The sequence below is a fragment of the Ammospiza caudacuta genome, chromosome 31 (genome assembly GCF_027887145.1).
Source record: "Ammospiza caudacuta isolate bAmmCau1 chromosome 31, bAmmCau1.pri, whole genome shotgun sequence".
Classification (NCBI taxonomy): domain Eukaryota; kingdom Metazoa; phylum Chordata; class Aves; order Passeriformes; family Passerellidae; genus Ammospiza; species Ammospiza caudacuta.
Genome location: NC_080623.1, coordinates 4,653,417 through 4,669,666, shown reverse-complemented (window position 1 = coordinate 4,669,666; position 16,250 = coordinate 4,653,417). Strand labels below are relative to the sequence as shown.

Below are 16,250 nucleotides of genomic sequence, written 5' to 3'. Positions count from 1 at the left end.
AAAACCCCAAAAATGAAAATCAGCCTCCCCTGAGCAGGGAGGGGTGGAACGACCCCGGAGTGACACCTCCGTCAAAAAAACACCACAAACAAAAAGGAAAAAACCTCAAAAATGAAAATCAGCCCCCCCCCCCCAGAGCAGCGGAAGGTGCAGAACGACCCCCCCCGCCAAAAAACCCCCAAAATAAAAGGAAAAAACCTCAAAAATGAAAATCAAACCCCCCTGAGCAGCGAGACGACCCCAGAACGACCCCCCCCCCTGCCAAAAAACCCCAAAACCAAAAATACCCCAAAAATGAAAATCAAACCACTCTGAGCAGCGGGAGGTGCGGAATGATCCCCCCCGCCAAAAAACCCCAAAAACAAAAGGAAAAAAAAAATCCCAAAATAAAAGGAAAAACCCCCAAAAATAAAAGGAAAAAAACCCCCAAAAATAAAAGCGAAAACACCCCCAAAAATTAAAAAGAAAAACCCCCAAAACCCCCCAAAAAACCCCAAAAATTCCAAATCAGGTTCCCCCCGAGCAGCGGGAGGTGCGGAACGACCCCCCCGCCAAAAAACCCCTAAAAAACAAAAGGAAAAAAACCCAAAAATAAAAGGAAAAAAACCCCAGAAAAAGGGAAAACCCCCTCCAAAAATAAAAGAAAAAAACCCAGAAAAAGGGGGAAAAAACCCCAAAAATTCCAAATCAACCCCCCCTTGAGCAGGGAGGTGCGGAACGACCCCCCCGCCAAAAACCCCAAAAACAAAAGGAAAAAAAAATCCCAAAATAAAAGGAAAAATAAAACCAGAAAAAGGGGGAAAAACCCCCCAAAAATAAAAGGAAAAAAACCCCAGAAATAAAAGGAAAAAAAAAAAAAAAAACAGAAAAAGGGGGAAAACCCCCCCAAAAATAAAAGGAAAAAAACCCAAAAATAAAAGGAAAAAAAAAACCCAGAAAAAGGGGAAATAACCCCAAAAATAAAAGGAAAAAAACCCCAAAAATAAAAGGAAAAAAACACCAGAAAAAGGGGAAATAACCCCCAAAAATAAAAGGAAAAAAAACCCAAAAATAAAAGGAAAAAAAAACCAGACAAAGGGGGAAAAAAACCCCAAAAATAAAAGGAAAAATCCCCAAAAATTCCAAATCACCCCCCCCTTGAGCAGGGAGGTGCGGAACGACCCCCCCGCCAAAAACCCCAAAAACAAAAGGAAAAAAAACCCAGAAAAAAGGGGGAAAAAAACCCCAAAAATAAAAGGAAAAAAAACCCCAAAAATAAAAGGAAAAAAAACCCAGAAAAAGGGGAAATAACCCCAAAAATAAAAGGAAAAAAAACCCAAAAATTCCAAATGAACCCCCCCTTGAGCAGGGAGGTGCGGAACGACCCCGGAGCGACCCCCCCTGTGCCCCCCCCCGCGCTCCCCAGGGGCTCGGCCGCCCCCTCCCCGCTCCCGGCACGGCTTTAATTCCCTTTAATTCCCTTTAATTCCCTTTAATTCCATTTATTCCCATTGATTCCCGTTTATTTCGGGCTCGTCAATCACGAGCGTTCCCGACCCCCCCCCCCCCCCCCGCTTTTGTCTCGCGCGCGCCCACCCGGCCCCGCCCACGGGGCCCCCCCGGGGCCGCCCCCACCCCAAAACTCTGCCCCTCCCCCCCCCCTCCAAAGTTCCACCGTAAAAAAAGTGAAAATTCGGGGTTTTCATCAAACCCCGAAATGCGGCCGGGGAGCCCCAAAATGAGCGGGGGGGGAACCCAAAAGGAGCACAAAGAGATTTGGGGGCTCTAAGGTTGGTTTGAGGGGCCCCAAAATGAGTTGGAGACCCCCAAAAATGAGTTTTGAGACCCCCGAAATGGGTGGGAGAACCCCGAAATGAGTTTGGGGCCCCCAAAATCGCTTCAGGATCCCTGAAATCAGTGTGAGGGTCCCCCAAATCAGTTTGAGAACCCCAAAATGAGTTTGGGGCCTCAAAAATGAATTTAGGACCCCTGAAATCAGTTCAAGGATCCCCAGATCAGTTTGAGACCCCCAAAATGAGTTGGAGACCCCCAAAATGACTTTGGGACCCCTGAAATCGGTTCGAGGATCCCCAAATCGACTTGAGCAGCCCAAAATGAGTTTGGGACCCCCAAAATGAGTCTGAGACCCCTAAAACCAGTTCGAGGATCCCCAAACCAAGTTGAGAACCCCAAAATGAGTTTGGGACGCCTGAAATAAGTTTGAGGACCCCAAATCAATTTGAGAACCCCAAAATCACTTTGAGGACCCCCGAGTTTATTTGAAGACCCCAAAATGAATTTGAGACCCCTAAAATCTGTCCGAGGATGCCCAAATCAGTTTGAGAACCTCCAAATGTGTTTGAGACCCCCAAAATAATTTTGAGACCCCTGAAATCAGTTCGAGAAACCCAAAGTCACTTTGATGACCCCCAAAATCACTTTGAGGACCCCCAAAATCACATTGAGGACCCCCGAGTTTAACTGGAGACGCCTGAAATCAATTCGAGGATCCCCAAATCTGTTTGAGAAGCCCCAAATGTGTTTGAGACCCCCAAAATGAGTTGGAGACCCCTGAAATGAGTCTGGGACCCCTAAAATGAGTTCGAGAAACCCAAAATCACTTTGATGACCCCCAAAGTCACTTTGATGACCCCCAAAATCACATTGATGACCCCCAAAATCACTTTGAGGACCCCCAAAATCACATTGAGGACCCCCAAAATCACTCTGGGGCCCCCCCGAGTTTATCCGAAATGAGTCGGAGACGCCCGAAATCAGCTCGAGAACCCCAAAATCGCTTTGAGCACCCCCGAAATCCTTTTGAGGCGGGCTCGGGGGGGGCGCCCCGGGGTGGGGGCGCACCCAGGGTTGGGGGGGGGATTCACCTGGCCCCCCCCCCCATCCCCGCGGTGCCGAGGTGGGCGCTGCTCCCACCCACGGCGTTACATAAAGGCTGATGATGATCAGCGCTGCTGGGAACGTGCGGGGAGGCGGCGGGGGGGGCCCGAACCCCGAAACCCCCCCGGGGATGGCTGAGACCCCTCCCCAGTCAGCCCCGAGACCCTCCCCAGGTCAGCCATGGGGTCCCCGAACCCCGAAACCCCCCGGGGATGGCTGAGACCCCTCCCCAGACCAGTCTGAGACCCCCCCCCGGGCCGACCCCGAGGTCCTCGGACCCCAAAAATTCCCCCGGGCCCGCCCAAGACCCCTCCCAGACCATCTCTGAGACCCCCCCCCAGTCAGCCTTGAGACCCCCCCTGGGCCATCCCTCAGGTTCCTGTACCCCAAATCCCCCCCAGGCCAGCCTGAGACCCCCCCGGGCCGTCCCCATGACCCCCCCCGACCATCTGTGAGACCCCCCCGGCCAGCCCTGAGACCCCCCCGGGCCGGTCCTGAGGCCCCTGCACCCCCAAACCCCCCTGGACCGGCCCTGAGACCCCCCCGGGTCAACCCCGAGACCCCCCCAGACCATCTGTGAGACCCCCCTGGAAGGGTCCTGAGGTCCCCGCACCCCCAAACCCCCCCGGGTCAGGCTGAGACCCCCCCGGGGCGGCCCAAGACCCCCCAGACCATCTTTGAAACCCCCCCGGTGCCATCCCTGAGGTTCCCGCACCCCAAAACCCTCCCTGAACCTGCCTGAGACCCCCCCCCCAATCATCCCTGAGACCCCCCCGGACCATCTGTGAGACCCCCCCGGAACGGTCCTGAGGTCGCCGCACCCCAAAACCCCCCCTGACCTAGCCCCGAGACCCCCCCCGGGTCACCCCTGAGCCCCCCCCGGGTCAGCCCCGACACCCCCCCCGGGTCAGCCCTGAGCCCCCCCTGGGTCACCCCTGAGCCCCCCGGGTCACCCCTGAGCCCCCCGGGTCAGCCCTGAGCCCCCCCCGGGTCACCCCTGAGCCCCCCGGGTCACCCCTGAGCCCCCCGGGTCAGCCCCGACACCCCCCCCGGGTCAGCCCTGAGCCCCCCCCGGGTCACCCCTGAGCCCCCCGGGTCAGCCCTGAGCCCCCCGGGTCAGCCCCGACACCCCCCCCGGGTCAGCCCTGAGCCCCCCCCGGGTCACCCCTGAGCCCCCCGAGTCACCCCTGAGCCCCCCGGGTCAGCCCTGAGCCCCCCCCGGGTCACCCCTGAGCCCCCCCGGGTCAGCCCCGAGACCCCCCCGGGTCAGCCCTGAGCCCCCCCTGGGTCACCCCTGAGCCCCCCGGTCCAGCAGCGCCCCCGAGGGGCTCCAGGGAGGGTCTGGGGGCGCTCAGAGTGGGGGGCGGGGGGTGTGGGGGGGTCCCCTCCAGCTCCAGGTGCTCCCCCCAGCCCAGGTGAGGACCCACAATAATGGGGAGGGGGCTGCTGACCCCCCAGGGGAGGGGACAGCGGGGACACAAAGGGGACACAAAGGGACCAGCCGGGGATGGACGGGGCCGGGGGTCGCACAGGGGGGGTCGCGGGGGGCTCTGACCCCTCCCAAACCCAGGGGCGCCCCCACAACCCCCCCGGGGGTCCCGGGGCATCTCCCCTTCCCCATTTGCCCCGCGGATCCCGGGGGTCCTGACCCCCCCCCCCCCATCTTCAGGAGGTTTTGGGGTCCCCCCGGTTGGGGCACAACCCCGGGGGGATCCTGGGGGTCCCTTGGGGGGGTCCCGGGGGTCGCTCTGGGGGATCGGGGGTCCCTCTCTTCCTTGGGGGGGTCCCGGGGCATCGCCCCCTCCCCCGCGTTCCCCTGGGGGTCCCGGGGGTCTCTCGGGGGTCCCGGGGGTCCCTTGGGGGGTCCCGGGGCATCGCCCCCTCCCCCGTTCCCCCGGGGGTCTCTCGGGGGGGTTCCGGGGGTCTCTCGGGGGGGGTCCCGGGGCATCGCCCCCTCCCCCGTTCCCCCGGGGGTCCCTTGGGGGGGTCCCGGGGGTCTCTCGGGAGGGTCCCGGGGCATCGCCCCCTCCCCCGTTCCCCCGGGGGTCCCGGCGCCGCGCGGGGCTGGGCGGACCCCCCCGGTCCCGGCCCCCGCCCCCGGCTCCCCCCGCCCCGCCCCGCCCGCCGGTGCCGGTGCCGGTGCCGGGGCCGCCTCGGGGAAAGTTGCGGCGAGCCCCGGGCGGCGGAGGCAGCGCCGGCGGCCGCGGGCACCGCGAGCGGCGACACCGGGGCTGGGCGACACCGGCGGCACCGGCGGCACCGGCCGAGCATCCCCCGGTAGGAGCGCGCAGCATCCCCGGTGCCGGCGCTGCCATCCCCGCTCCTTCTCCCCCGCTTCCCTCCGGTTCTCCCTCCCCGGTTCTCCGTTCCCGGTTCTCCCACCGCGGCTCTCCATCCCCGGTTCTCCCCTCCCGGTTCCCCCATCCCCGTCCTCCGTTCCCGGCTCTCCCTCCCGGTTCTCCCCTCCCGGTTTCCCCATTCTCGGCTCTCCCTCCCGCTTCTCCGTTCCCGGCCTCTCCCTCCCGGTTCTCCCGTGCCGCCGCTCCCACCCCCGGTGCCCGGATCCATCTTGGCTCCGGTGCTGCCTGCGCAGCCGCCGGCTACCGGGGGGCGGGGGGAGGCCGGGCCGGGGGGGCGCCCGCCGGGGCTGCGGCCGCTACCGGGGCCCGCAGGAGGCACCGGAGAACGGGGCCCGGGGGCAGCTCCGGGGGTACGGGAGGCACCGGCGAACGGGGCCGGGGGAGGCGCGGGGGGTACGGGAGGGACCGGGAGGGACCGGGAGGAACCGGGAAGAAGCGGGGGCTACCGGGAGGAACCGGCGGGCTGCGGGAAGGAGCCGGGGATACCGGGAAGGAGCGGGGGCTACCGGAGGGACCGGGGGGTTACGGAAAGCACCGGGAGGGACCGGGGGCTACCGGAGGGACCGGGGGGCTACGGGAAGGAGCCGGGGGATACCGGAGGAACCGAGGGGCTACCGGAGGGACCGGGAAGGAGCCGGGGGCTACCGGAGGGACCGGGGGGCTACGGGAAGGAGCCGGGGGATACCGGAGGAACAGAGGGGCTACCGGAGGGACCGGGAAGGAGCCCAGGGGATACCAGAGGGACCGAGGGGCTACCGGGAGGTACCGGGGGGTACCGGTACCGGGGGGTACCGGCGGCTCCATCGTGCCCAGGGGCGATGGAGCCGCCGCGGAGCCTCCCGGGGCTGGAGCGGGAGCGGCCGGCGCTGGACGCGGCCGGGGGGTGCCCGTCCCCGCTGGACGCCAGGGCCGTGCCCGGCAGGAAGGTCTGGGTCAAGCTGCGGGCGCTGTGAGTGACCCCCGGCCGCGGGACCCCCACCCAGAGAGACCCCAGACCCAAAAGGGAGCCCCCAGACCCAGAGAGAGACGCCCCCAAAGAGAGAGAACCCGAACCCAAAGGGAGAGAGTCCAACCCCAAAGAGGGACCCCAGACCCCAAAGGGAGACCCCCAAACACAGAGAGAGACCCCAGACCCAAAGAGAGAGACCCTGAACCCAAAGAGAGACCCCAAACCCCAGAGGAGACCCCAGACCCAACGAGAGACCCCAGACCCCAGAGAGAGACCCCAACCCCAAAGAGAGCCCCGGGGGGACCCCCAAAGAGAGATCCCCCCAAAAGAGAGACATCCCCCCCAGAGCAGGACCCCTGAACCACAAACTGGGACCCCCAAACCCCAAACTGGGACCCCCAAACCGGGACCTTTAAACCCCAAACTGGGACCCCCAAACCCCAAACTGGGACCCCCAAACTGGGATACCTCAAACCCCAAACCGGGACCCTTGAACCGCAAATTGGGATCCCCAAACCCCAAACCGGGACCCCCAAACCGGGACCTTTAAACCCCAAATTGGGACCCCCAAGCCCCAAACCGAGACCCCTGACCCATCCGAGGATCCCACCCCAACCAAGCCCTGACCCCCCACTCTGGGCACCCCATTCCCCTCTAAGACCCTCACCCCAAAAAGCCCCCAGGGACCCTCGGGGTGTCCCCAGGGACCCTCGGGGTGTCCCCAAGCCTCCTTTGGGCCCCTTTGGGGACCGACTCGGGGTCCCCTCCCCTGGTGTGCCACTCCGGGGGTGTCACCGCGGGGTGACAGCGGCCCCGGGGTGTCCCCAGCCCTGCGGGGACAGCGCAGGTGCCGCAGGTGCCACCCCCGTGCCACCGCTGCCCTCGGGGGGGGGGTGCCGGGGGTGCCACCCCCTCACCTGTGCCAGGCGCTCACGTGCCCCGCGCCCACCTGCGGCACGTGCGGAGCCCGGGGGGGGTCCCCGTGGGGCGGGGGCGGCCCGGGGGGCGTCACGTGCGTGGGGACACGCGTGGGGACACGTGTGGGACACGGGGAGGGCACGGGCGGGGGGGGGCGCGCGCGTGGGACACACCTGGGCCGCGTGTGACACACCTGAGCGTGCCCGGGGACAAGGGGGTGACACTGTGGGGGTGACACTGTGGGGGTGACACACGCGTGTGCACGGGGGGTTGTGGCACGCCCGGGCTGTCACACGTGTGTCCCCACGTGTCGCTCCCACAGGTGCGTCCCCAAAGTGGGGGCTGTCCCCTCCTGATCCCCCCCAGTGTCCCCACCCCGCCATTCCCAGGGGTGACAGTGCCGGGGGTCCCCGAGGCCACCCTGTCACCCCTGGGGACATGGGGGTCACCAGGTGGTGGCAGGTGGCCCAGGCGGTGGCACTTAGCGGGGTGGCGCAGCCAGACCCTGTCCCTTGTCCCCACGAGTGACACGGCGGGCTCAGGGGATGGCTGTCCCCAAGGGGGGTCTCTGAGGGTCCCCACGGGGGTGGCGGGGCGCGGGAAGGTGACAATCGCCGTCCCCAAGGTCACAGCGGCGCTGGTGACGTCTGTGCCCCCCCCGGCCCCCCTCGCTGTCGCTGTCACCGTCACTGTCGCCGTGACCGGGGGACGTGGTGGCCCCTCCCCAGCGCGTGGCTCCGGTGGCTGTGGTGGCCACAGCGGTGTCCTTGTGCTGGCACGGTGGCAGCGCCCGTGTCCCCACGCTGTCACCACCCTGGGCCCCCCCCGTGCCATCTGTGCCACCCCCCGTGCCACCTGTATCACCCTGTGCCACCTGCGCCACCCCATGCCACCTGTGCCACCTATATCACCCTCTGCCACCTGTGCCACCCCATGCCAACTGTGCCGCCCCATGCCACCTGTATCACCCCATGCCACCTGTATCACCCTGTGCCACCTGTGCCACCCCATGTCGTGGTGCCATGGGCATGGCACTCCCCAGACAGGAATCTCCCAATTCCCTGTCCCCTTCCTGTGACCCCCTCCTGTCCCCAACCTGGGGGGGGCTGTCCCCACTCTCCTGGGGGAGTCAATGCCACCCTGTCCCCACCCTGGGGCTGTCCCTGGGGGTCCCTAACCCTCTGCCCCCCCCCCGCGTGCCAGGGGTCCCATCTGTCCCCGGGTGTCCCTAACTCTGTGTCCCTGCTGTCCCTGGGTGTCCCTAACCCTGTCCCCCCCATTGCTGGGGGTCCCCGCTGTCCCCTCTGTCCCTGGCTGTCCTTAACCCTGTGCCCCCCGTTCCGGGGGTCCCTAACCCTGTCCCCCCTGTCCCTGACTGTCCCTAACCCTGTCCCCCCCATGCCGGGGCTCCCTAACCCTGTCCCCCCATCCCAGGGGTGCCCCCTGTCCCTCCCTGTCCCTAATCCTGTGCCCCCCGTTCCGGGGGTCCCTAACCCTGTCCCCCCGTTTCGGGGGTGTCCCCTTGTCCCTGGCTGTCCCTGGCGGCCCCGCCCTGTTCCAGGGGTGCCCCCCATGCCTCTCCGTCCCTGGGTGTCCCTAACCCTGTCCCCCCCCATTCTGAGGGTGCCCCCCTGTCCCTAACCCCGTGACCCCATTCCGGGGGTCCCTAACCCTGTGCCCCCTGTCTCTGGTTGTCCCTAACCCTGTGCCCCCCATGCCGGGGCTCCCTAACCCTGTCCCCCCATTCCAGGGGTGCTCCCTGTCCCTCCCTGTCCCTAACGCTGTCCCACCCCATTTCGGCTGTCCCTAACCCTGTCCCCCCTGTTCCTGACTGTCCCTAACCCTGTCCCCCCATCCCGGGGGTGCCCCCTGTCCCTCCCTGTCCCTAACTCTGTCCCCCCCATGCCGGGGGCGCCCCCGGTGCCCCCCAGGCTCCGTTTCCTGCTCAAGCAGCTCGAGGCGGGCGAGGTGAACGTGGAGGAGCTGAAGCGCAACCTGGAGTACGCGGCGTCGCTGCTCGAGGCCGTGTGCATCGACGAGACCAGGTGGGCAGGGGACACCCAGGGGACACCGGGGGACAGCCGGGGGTGGGCACGGCAGCGCTGAGTGCCGCCGTGCCCCCAGGCAGGTGCTGGACACGGAGGACGAGCTGCGGGACATGGGCTCGGACGCGGCCGTGCCCTCCGAGGTGCGCGACTGGCTCGCCGCCACCTTCACGCAGCAGGCGCGGGCCAAGGGCCGCCGCGCCGAGGAGAAACCCAAATTCCGCAGCATCGTGCACGCCGTGCAGGCCGGCATCTTCGTGGAGAGGTGACAGAGGGGACGCGGGGTTGGGGACATGGCGAGGGGGGCGTTGGGGGGGACGGGGACACGGTGAGGGGGGTGTGGGGGACACGCTGAGCAAGGCACAGAGGGGACAGGGACACTCCGAGATGGGCACAGAGGGGACAGGGAGGGTGCAGAGGGGACAGGGACACACTGAGGGGGACACAGTGGGGACAAGAGGGCACAGGGGGGACGGGGACACACCAAGGAGGGCATGGGGGACACAAGGACACACTGAGCAGGGCACGGAGGGGACACAGTGGGGACAGAACTTCTTGGGAGGGATGTGACAGTATGGGAGATGAGCTGAGAGCAGAGGGGTCCCCCAAACCCAGAGACTGTCCCCAGCCCTCAGGTGGTCCCCAAAACCCAAGAGGGTCCCTAGAATCAAGGTGGATCCCCAGGGGAGCCCCGAGGGGTCCCCAGGTGTGTCCCCAGCTCTGTCCCCAGTCCCAGGGGTGTCCCCAGGGGTGTCCCCAGGGGTGTCCCCAGCCCTCAGGTGGGTCCCCAGTCCTTGGGGGTCCCCAGGGGTGTCCCAAGCCCCCCAGGCCCCCCAGCCCTGCCTCCCCCCAGGATGTTCCGCCGGATGTACACGGCCGTGGGGCCGAGCTACTCCTCCTCCGTCCTCAACTGCCTGAAGGTACCAAAAAATAACCTCCAAAAAATCCCCCCAAAAAAAAAAAACCAAGGGGGGCTGCTGGGAGCCACTGGGAGGCACTGGGAACCAATGGGAGGCACTGGGAATAACTGGGAATCGATGGGATATCAATGGGAATCAATGGGAATAACTAGGAATCAATAGGAATCAATGGGAACCAATGGGAATCAATGGGATATCAATGGAATATCAATGGAATATCAATGGAATATCTGGAAATCAATGGGAATAACTGGGAATCAATGGGAATAACTGGGAATCAATGGGATATCAATGGGATATCAATGGGATATCTGGAAATCAATGGGAATAACTGGGAATCAATGGGAATCAATGGGAATCAATGGGAATCTCTGGGAATCTCTGGGAATCAATGGAAATCTCTGGGAATTACTGGGAATTTGGGAATTAATGGGGATATCTGGGAATCAATGGGAATCATTGGGAATCAATTGGAATAACCAGGAATAAGTGGGAATAAATGGGAATAAATGGGAATTACGGACTTCACTGGGGCTTTACTGGGAATTGCTGGGCATTCCCGGAATTGCTGGGCACCCCTGGAATTCCCCGGCTCCCCCGTGTCCCCCGGTGTCCCCAGCGGTGTCCCCGTGTCCCCCAGGGCCTGGACCAGTGGTGCTTTGACGTGTTCTCGCTGCACCGCGCGGCCGAGGAGCACTCGCTGCGCACGGTGGTGTTCGAGCTCTTCACCCGCCACAACCTCAACAGCCGCTTCAAGGTGGGGATGGAGCCCCAAAACACCCAAAAAATACCCCAAAATATCCCAAAATAACCTCCACAACATCAACAACCGCTTCAAGGTGGGGATGGAGCCCCAAAACACCCCAAAAATACCCCAAAATATCCCAAAATACCCCCCACAACATCAACAGCTGCTTCAAGGTGGGAATGGAGCCCCAAAACACCCCAAAAATACCCCAAAATATCCCAAAATAACCTCCACAACATCAACAGCTGCTTCAAGGTGGGAATGGAGCCCCAAAATACCCCAAAAATACCCCCAAAATCCCCCTCACAACCTCAACAGCCGCTTCAAGCTGTGACCCAACATCCAAAATCCTCCAAAACACCCCCCAAAAAACCCCAAAACACCCCCAAAACCCACCCCGGGACCCCCCAACTCCCCTCCAGGACCCCCGAGCTGCCCCTCGGGGACTGTCCCCCCCCTGTCACCGCGATGTCCCCACAGATCCCCGGCGCGTTCCTGACGTCGCTGCTGGAGGCGCTGGAAGGCGGCTACGGAAAGTTCCGGAACCCCTACCACAACCAGGTGCACGCGGCCGACGTCACCCAGACCGTGCACTGCTTCCTGCTGCGCACCGGCATGCTGGTACGGGGACACGGGGACACGGGGACACGGGGCTGTCCCCAAGGGTGGCACCGCGCAACCCGCCTGTCCCCATGGCCCGGTGCTGCTCTTTGCCATGGGAATGTCCCCAGGGTGGCACCGGGGACACGCATGGGTGGCACCTGGAATGGGTCTGTGCACAGTTGTCACATGTGGGGTGGCACCTGGCACATGTCTGTGCCAATTGTCCCCATCTGGCTGTCACAAATGGGGTGGCACCTTGCACGTCTGTGCCCCACTGTCCCCAGCACAATTGTCACATGTCTGGTGGCACCTGGCACACATCTGTGCCCCACTGTCCCTACAGCTGTAACATGGTGACACCTGGCACACATCTGTGCCCCATTGTCCCCAGCACAACTGTCACATGTGTGGTGGCACCTGGCATATGTCTGTGCCCCACTGTCCCCATCCGGCTGTCACAAATGGGGTGGCACCTGGCATATGTCTGTGCCCCACTGTCCCTACACAGTTGTCACATGCCTGGTGGCGCCTGGCACACATCTGTGCCCCACTGTCCCCATCTGACTGTCACATGTGGGATGGCACCTGGCGCGCATGCTGCCCGTTGTCCCCACGTGGTTGTCACGGCACACCTGGGGTGTCACACTCATGGTGGAGGTGGCCCTGTCCCCATCCTTGTCCCTGACTCGCTTTCCCTGTCCCATCCCCGTCCCTGTCCCCATCCCTGTCCCTGTCCCTGTCCCTGTCCCTGTCCCTGTCACCGTCCCTGTCCCTGTCCCCGTCCCTGTCCCCGCCCTTGTCCCTGTCCCTGTCCCTGTCCCTGTCACCGTCCCTGTCCCTGTCACCGTCCCTGTCCCTGTCCCTGTCACCGTCCCTGTCCCTGTCCCTGTCACCGTCCCTGTCCCCAGCACTGCCTGTCCGAGATCGAGCTCCTGGCCATCGTCTTCGCCGCCGCCATCCACGACTTCGAGCACACGGGGACAACAAACAGCTTCCACATCCAGACCAAGTGAGGGCACGGGGACGGGGACACGGCATGGCATGGGTTGCACAGCATGGCACAGGGACACGGCATGGCACAGATGGCATGGCATGGCAGGGATAGAGCATGGCACTGGGACACAGCGTGACATGGGGGACATGGCATGGCACAGGGACATGGCACAGCATGGTGACACAGCACAGTAGGGGTGGCATGCCACAGGTGACACAGCACGGCGTGAGTGGCACAGCATGGCATGGGGGACATGGCGTGGCACAGGTGTCACAGCATGGCATGGGTGGCACAGCACAGGTGGCACAACAGACATGGCATAGCATGGCACAGCATGGGTAGCACAATATGGCATGGCACAGGTGGCACAGGATGGCATGGGTGACACGGCAGATGTAGCACAGCATGGCACACCTGACACAGCATGGCACAGCATGGCACAGGTGACATGGCATGGCACAGGTGACACGGCATGGCTTGGGTGGCACAGTGTGGGTGGCACGGCATGTCCCAGGCATGGCTGCAGAGCCATCCTGGGGACACCATGGTGACACCTGCGGAACGCTCATGGCCACCAACCCAGCTGGGACACAGCCGTGCTGCCACCCAGGGCCACCCCTTGCTGCGGGGGCCCTGTCCCCGTGCCCAGTGTCCCCACGGTGTCCCTGTGGTGTCCCCGTGGTGTCCCCAGGTCGGACACGGCCATCCTGTACAACGACCGCTCGGTGCTGGAGAACCACCACATCAGCGCCGTGTTCCGCCTGATGCAGGACGAGGAGCTCAACATCTTCGTCAACCTCACCAAGGACGAGTTCGCGTAAGGTCCCCTCGCTGCCCCCTCGCTGTCCCCACCCTGTCCCCTCGCTGTCCCTGACCGTGTCCCCTCTGTCCCCTCAGCGAGCTGCGGGCGCTGGTCATCGAGATGGTCCTGGCCACCGACATGTCCTGCCACTTCCAGCAGGTCAAGTCCATGAAGACGGCGCTGCAGCAGCTGGAGAGGTGGGTGGGGGCGGTGGCCAGCGCCAGGTGTGTCCCCAGGGGTGGCGGGGTGGCTCTGGGGACAATCCGGCCTCTTGTCCCCAGGCTGGACAAGGCCAAGGTGCTGTCGCTGCTGCTGCACGCGGCCGACATCAGCCACCCCACCAAGCAGTGGGCGGTGCACAGCCGCTGGACCAAGGCGCTCATGGAGGAGTTCTTCCGGCAGGTAGGGCCGGGGCCGGGCGGGGGGACGCGGGGGACACCCCGTGGGGACACCACGGATGTCCCTTGCCTTGCCAGGGGGACAAGGAGGCCGAGCTGGGGCTGCCCTTCTCGCCCCTCTGCGACCGCACCTCCACGCTGGTGGCCCAGTCGCAGATCGGTGAGTGCGGGCGAGGTCCCATCCCCGTCCTGTCCCCTCGCTGTCCCCACGCTGTCCCCGGTGTGTCCCCAGCAGCGCCATGTCCCCTCCTGTCCCCAGGGTTCATCGACTTCATCGTGGAGCCGACGTTCTCGGTGCTCACCGACGTGGCCGAGAAGTTGGTGACGCCGTTGCCCGAGGACGGCTCCAAGGCCAAGGGCAACCCCGCGGCCACCCAGCAGCCCAGGTGGGCGTCCCTGTCCCCAAGGTTCGTGCCCTGCGGTGGCAGTGGTGGCCCTGGCCCGCTGCCAGCTGTCCCCGTTGTCCCCCAGCTCGCAGTGGCGGCAGCCGTCCCTGGATGAGCACCTGGAGGACATCAAGGCCGACCTGGCCGGGTTCCGCTCCACCTGGACCAAGCACATCCAGGAGAACAAGCAGAAGTGGAAGGAGAGGGCGGCCAGCGGTAGGGGACGGCCACCACGGCCATTATGCGCCACCATGGCCACTACAGCCACCACATCCACCATGGCCACTACGGCCACCAATGGCCACCATGGCCACCAAGGCCCCCATGACCACTATAGCCACCATGGCCACCACAGCCATTATGGGTCACCACGGCAAGTATGGCCATTATGGGCCACTACAGCCACCATGGCCACTATGGTCACCACGGCCATCACAGACATTATGGGTCACCACGGCTATCACAGCCATTATGGCCACCATGGCCACTATGGCCACCATGGCCATTACGGGCCACCACAACCACCACATTCACCATGGCCACCATGGCCACTACAGCCAACATGGTCACTACAGCCACTATGACCACCAATGGCCACCATGGCCACCATGGTCACTACAGCCACCATGACCACCAATGGCCACCATGGTCACTACAGCCACCAATGGCCACCACGGCCACTGAGGAGGGGCTGGGGACCACCACAAACTGCTCAGGGCCAGCTGTGTCCCAGTGTCCTCAGACTAGGAGGTGACACAAGCGCGGTGCAGGTGGCACAACCTGGACTGCGTGGGGAGGTGGCCCTGGGGGGGGACACGAGTTCTGGGGTGTCCCCGGTGACCCTGCCCGTGTCCCCCAGGCATCACCAACCAGGCGTCCATCGATGAGCTGTCCCCGTGCGAGGAGCCCGCGGCCACCACCGGGACACACAGCGAGAACGGGGACGTGGATTAGCGGGGGGAGGAGCCAGGTGGGGACACCGGGAAAGGGGCGGGGACACCGGGAGAGGGAGGAGTCGATGGGAAAGGGGTGGGGACACCGGGAAAGGGGCGGGGACACCGGGAAAAGCGAGGTGGAGACCCCAGGAGTGGGCTGGGGACACCGCGGTGACTGTCCCCTCCCAGCAGGTCCCTGTCCAGCTGAGTGACACCGTCTCAGTGACACCGTCTTGTCTTCGATGCCATCGAGTTCAGAACCATCTGTGCCAGGAGCCCCCGGGGCCGGGCTCGGATCGGTGTCGCCCCTGTGCCAGGCCTGGTGTCACCGCCATGCCAGGCTTGGTGTCACCCCTGTGCCAGGCTTGGTGTCACCCCTGTGCCAGGCTTGGTGTCACCACTGTGCCATGATCGGTGTCACCCCTGTGCCAGGCCCGGTGTCACCGCCATGCCAGGACTGGTGTGACCGCTGTGCCAGGCCTGGTGTCACCGCCGTGCCAGGAGCCCCCCGGGCTGTCCCCTCTGTCCCAGTGTCACCGGTCCCTCACTGCCACCCCTGGCCCCCCACACCGGCCTCAGTCCTTTGGGATTTTTAAAAACGCTTTTCCTGCTCGGGAGGGGCTGGGGCGGGGACGGTGGCACTGGGGACAGCTGGGGAGACACGCTGGGGACATCCGTGGGGACATGTTGGGGACAGCCAGGGGGACAGATCCCCTCGGGGTCTGGCTGGTGCCACCGTGAGGGTGGCACTGTGCCCTGTCCCCATCCAGCCCGGGGACAGGAGAGGGGACAGGAACAGGAACAAGAGAGGGGACAAGAATGGGGACAAGGACAGGGACAGGGATGGGGACGGGGACAGGAGAGGGGACAAGGACAGGAGGGACAGGGACAGGGACAGGGACAGGGACAGGGACAGGGACAGGGACAGGGAGGTCCCATCCAGAGTGGCGGGGGTGGCACTGGGGACAGGGACGGATCCCTCTCTGGTGTCCCCCCAGCTCTGGTGTGTCCCTGGAATGTCCCCGGTTCCTGCAACATCCCGGGAGTGCTCGGGAATGCTGGGAATCTTTGGGAATGTTCCGGAATGTTCCAGAATGCTCCCACGTCCTGGTCCGGCCACCCCCTCCAGCTCCAGTGAGCCCCGGGAACCCCGGAATGCTTGGGGAATCCATGGTTCCAATCTCAGATCCGGGAATACTCCAGAATCCTGGATCTAGGCTTGGAATCTTCCAGAATCCTGGTTTTGGCCTTGGGAATGTCCCAGGATCCCAAATCCAGCCTTGGGATCTTCCAAGGGAAGACACCAAACTGAGTT

The 16,250-nt window shown here is 64.0% G+C and overlaps 1 protein-coding gene across 1 annotated transcript; it reads left to right on the top strand.

The window, feature by feature from the left end:
* Positions 1-5,015: 5,015 nt before the first annotated feature.
* PDE1B (phosphodiesterase 1B) lies at positions 5,016-15,720 on the top strand. The gene is made up of 16 exons (XM_058822093.1): positions 5,016-5,154; positions 6,051-6,186; positions 9,036-9,149; positions 9,229-9,414; positions 10,003-10,069; positions 10,710-10,826; positions 11,298-11,438; positions 12,329-12,429; positions 13,106-13,231; positions 13,312-13,413; positions 13,498-13,618; positions 13,693-13,774; positions 13,874-14,000; positions 14,086-14,216; positions 14,860-14,970; positions 15,128-15,720. The coding sequence occupies exons 2-15, from the start codon at positions 6,056-6,058 to the stop codon at positions 14,952-14,954; spliced, it is 1,641 nt and encodes a 546-aa protein (XP_058678076.1). The 5' UTR covers positions 5,016-5,154; positions 6,051-6,055; the 3' UTR covers positions 14,955-14,970; positions 15,128-15,720.
* Positions 15,721-16,250: the final 530 nt, after the last annotated feature.

Excerpts from the sequence above, each read along its gene's own strand:
- PDE1B (XM_058822093.1), top strand. The coding sequence starts at position 6,056 with ATGGAGCCGCCGCGGAGCCTCCCGGGGCTGGAGCGGGAGCGGCCGGCG. Across the intron at positions 13,232-13,311 it reads CTCACCAAGGACGAGTTCGC|CGAGCTGCGGGCGCTGGTCA; the intron begins GTAAGGTCCCCT and ends CTGTCCCCTCAG. Across the intron at positions 13,775-13,873 it reads GGTGGCCCAGTCGCAGATCG|GGTTCATCGACTTCATCGTG; the intron begins GTGAGTGCGGGC and ends TCCTGTCCCCAG.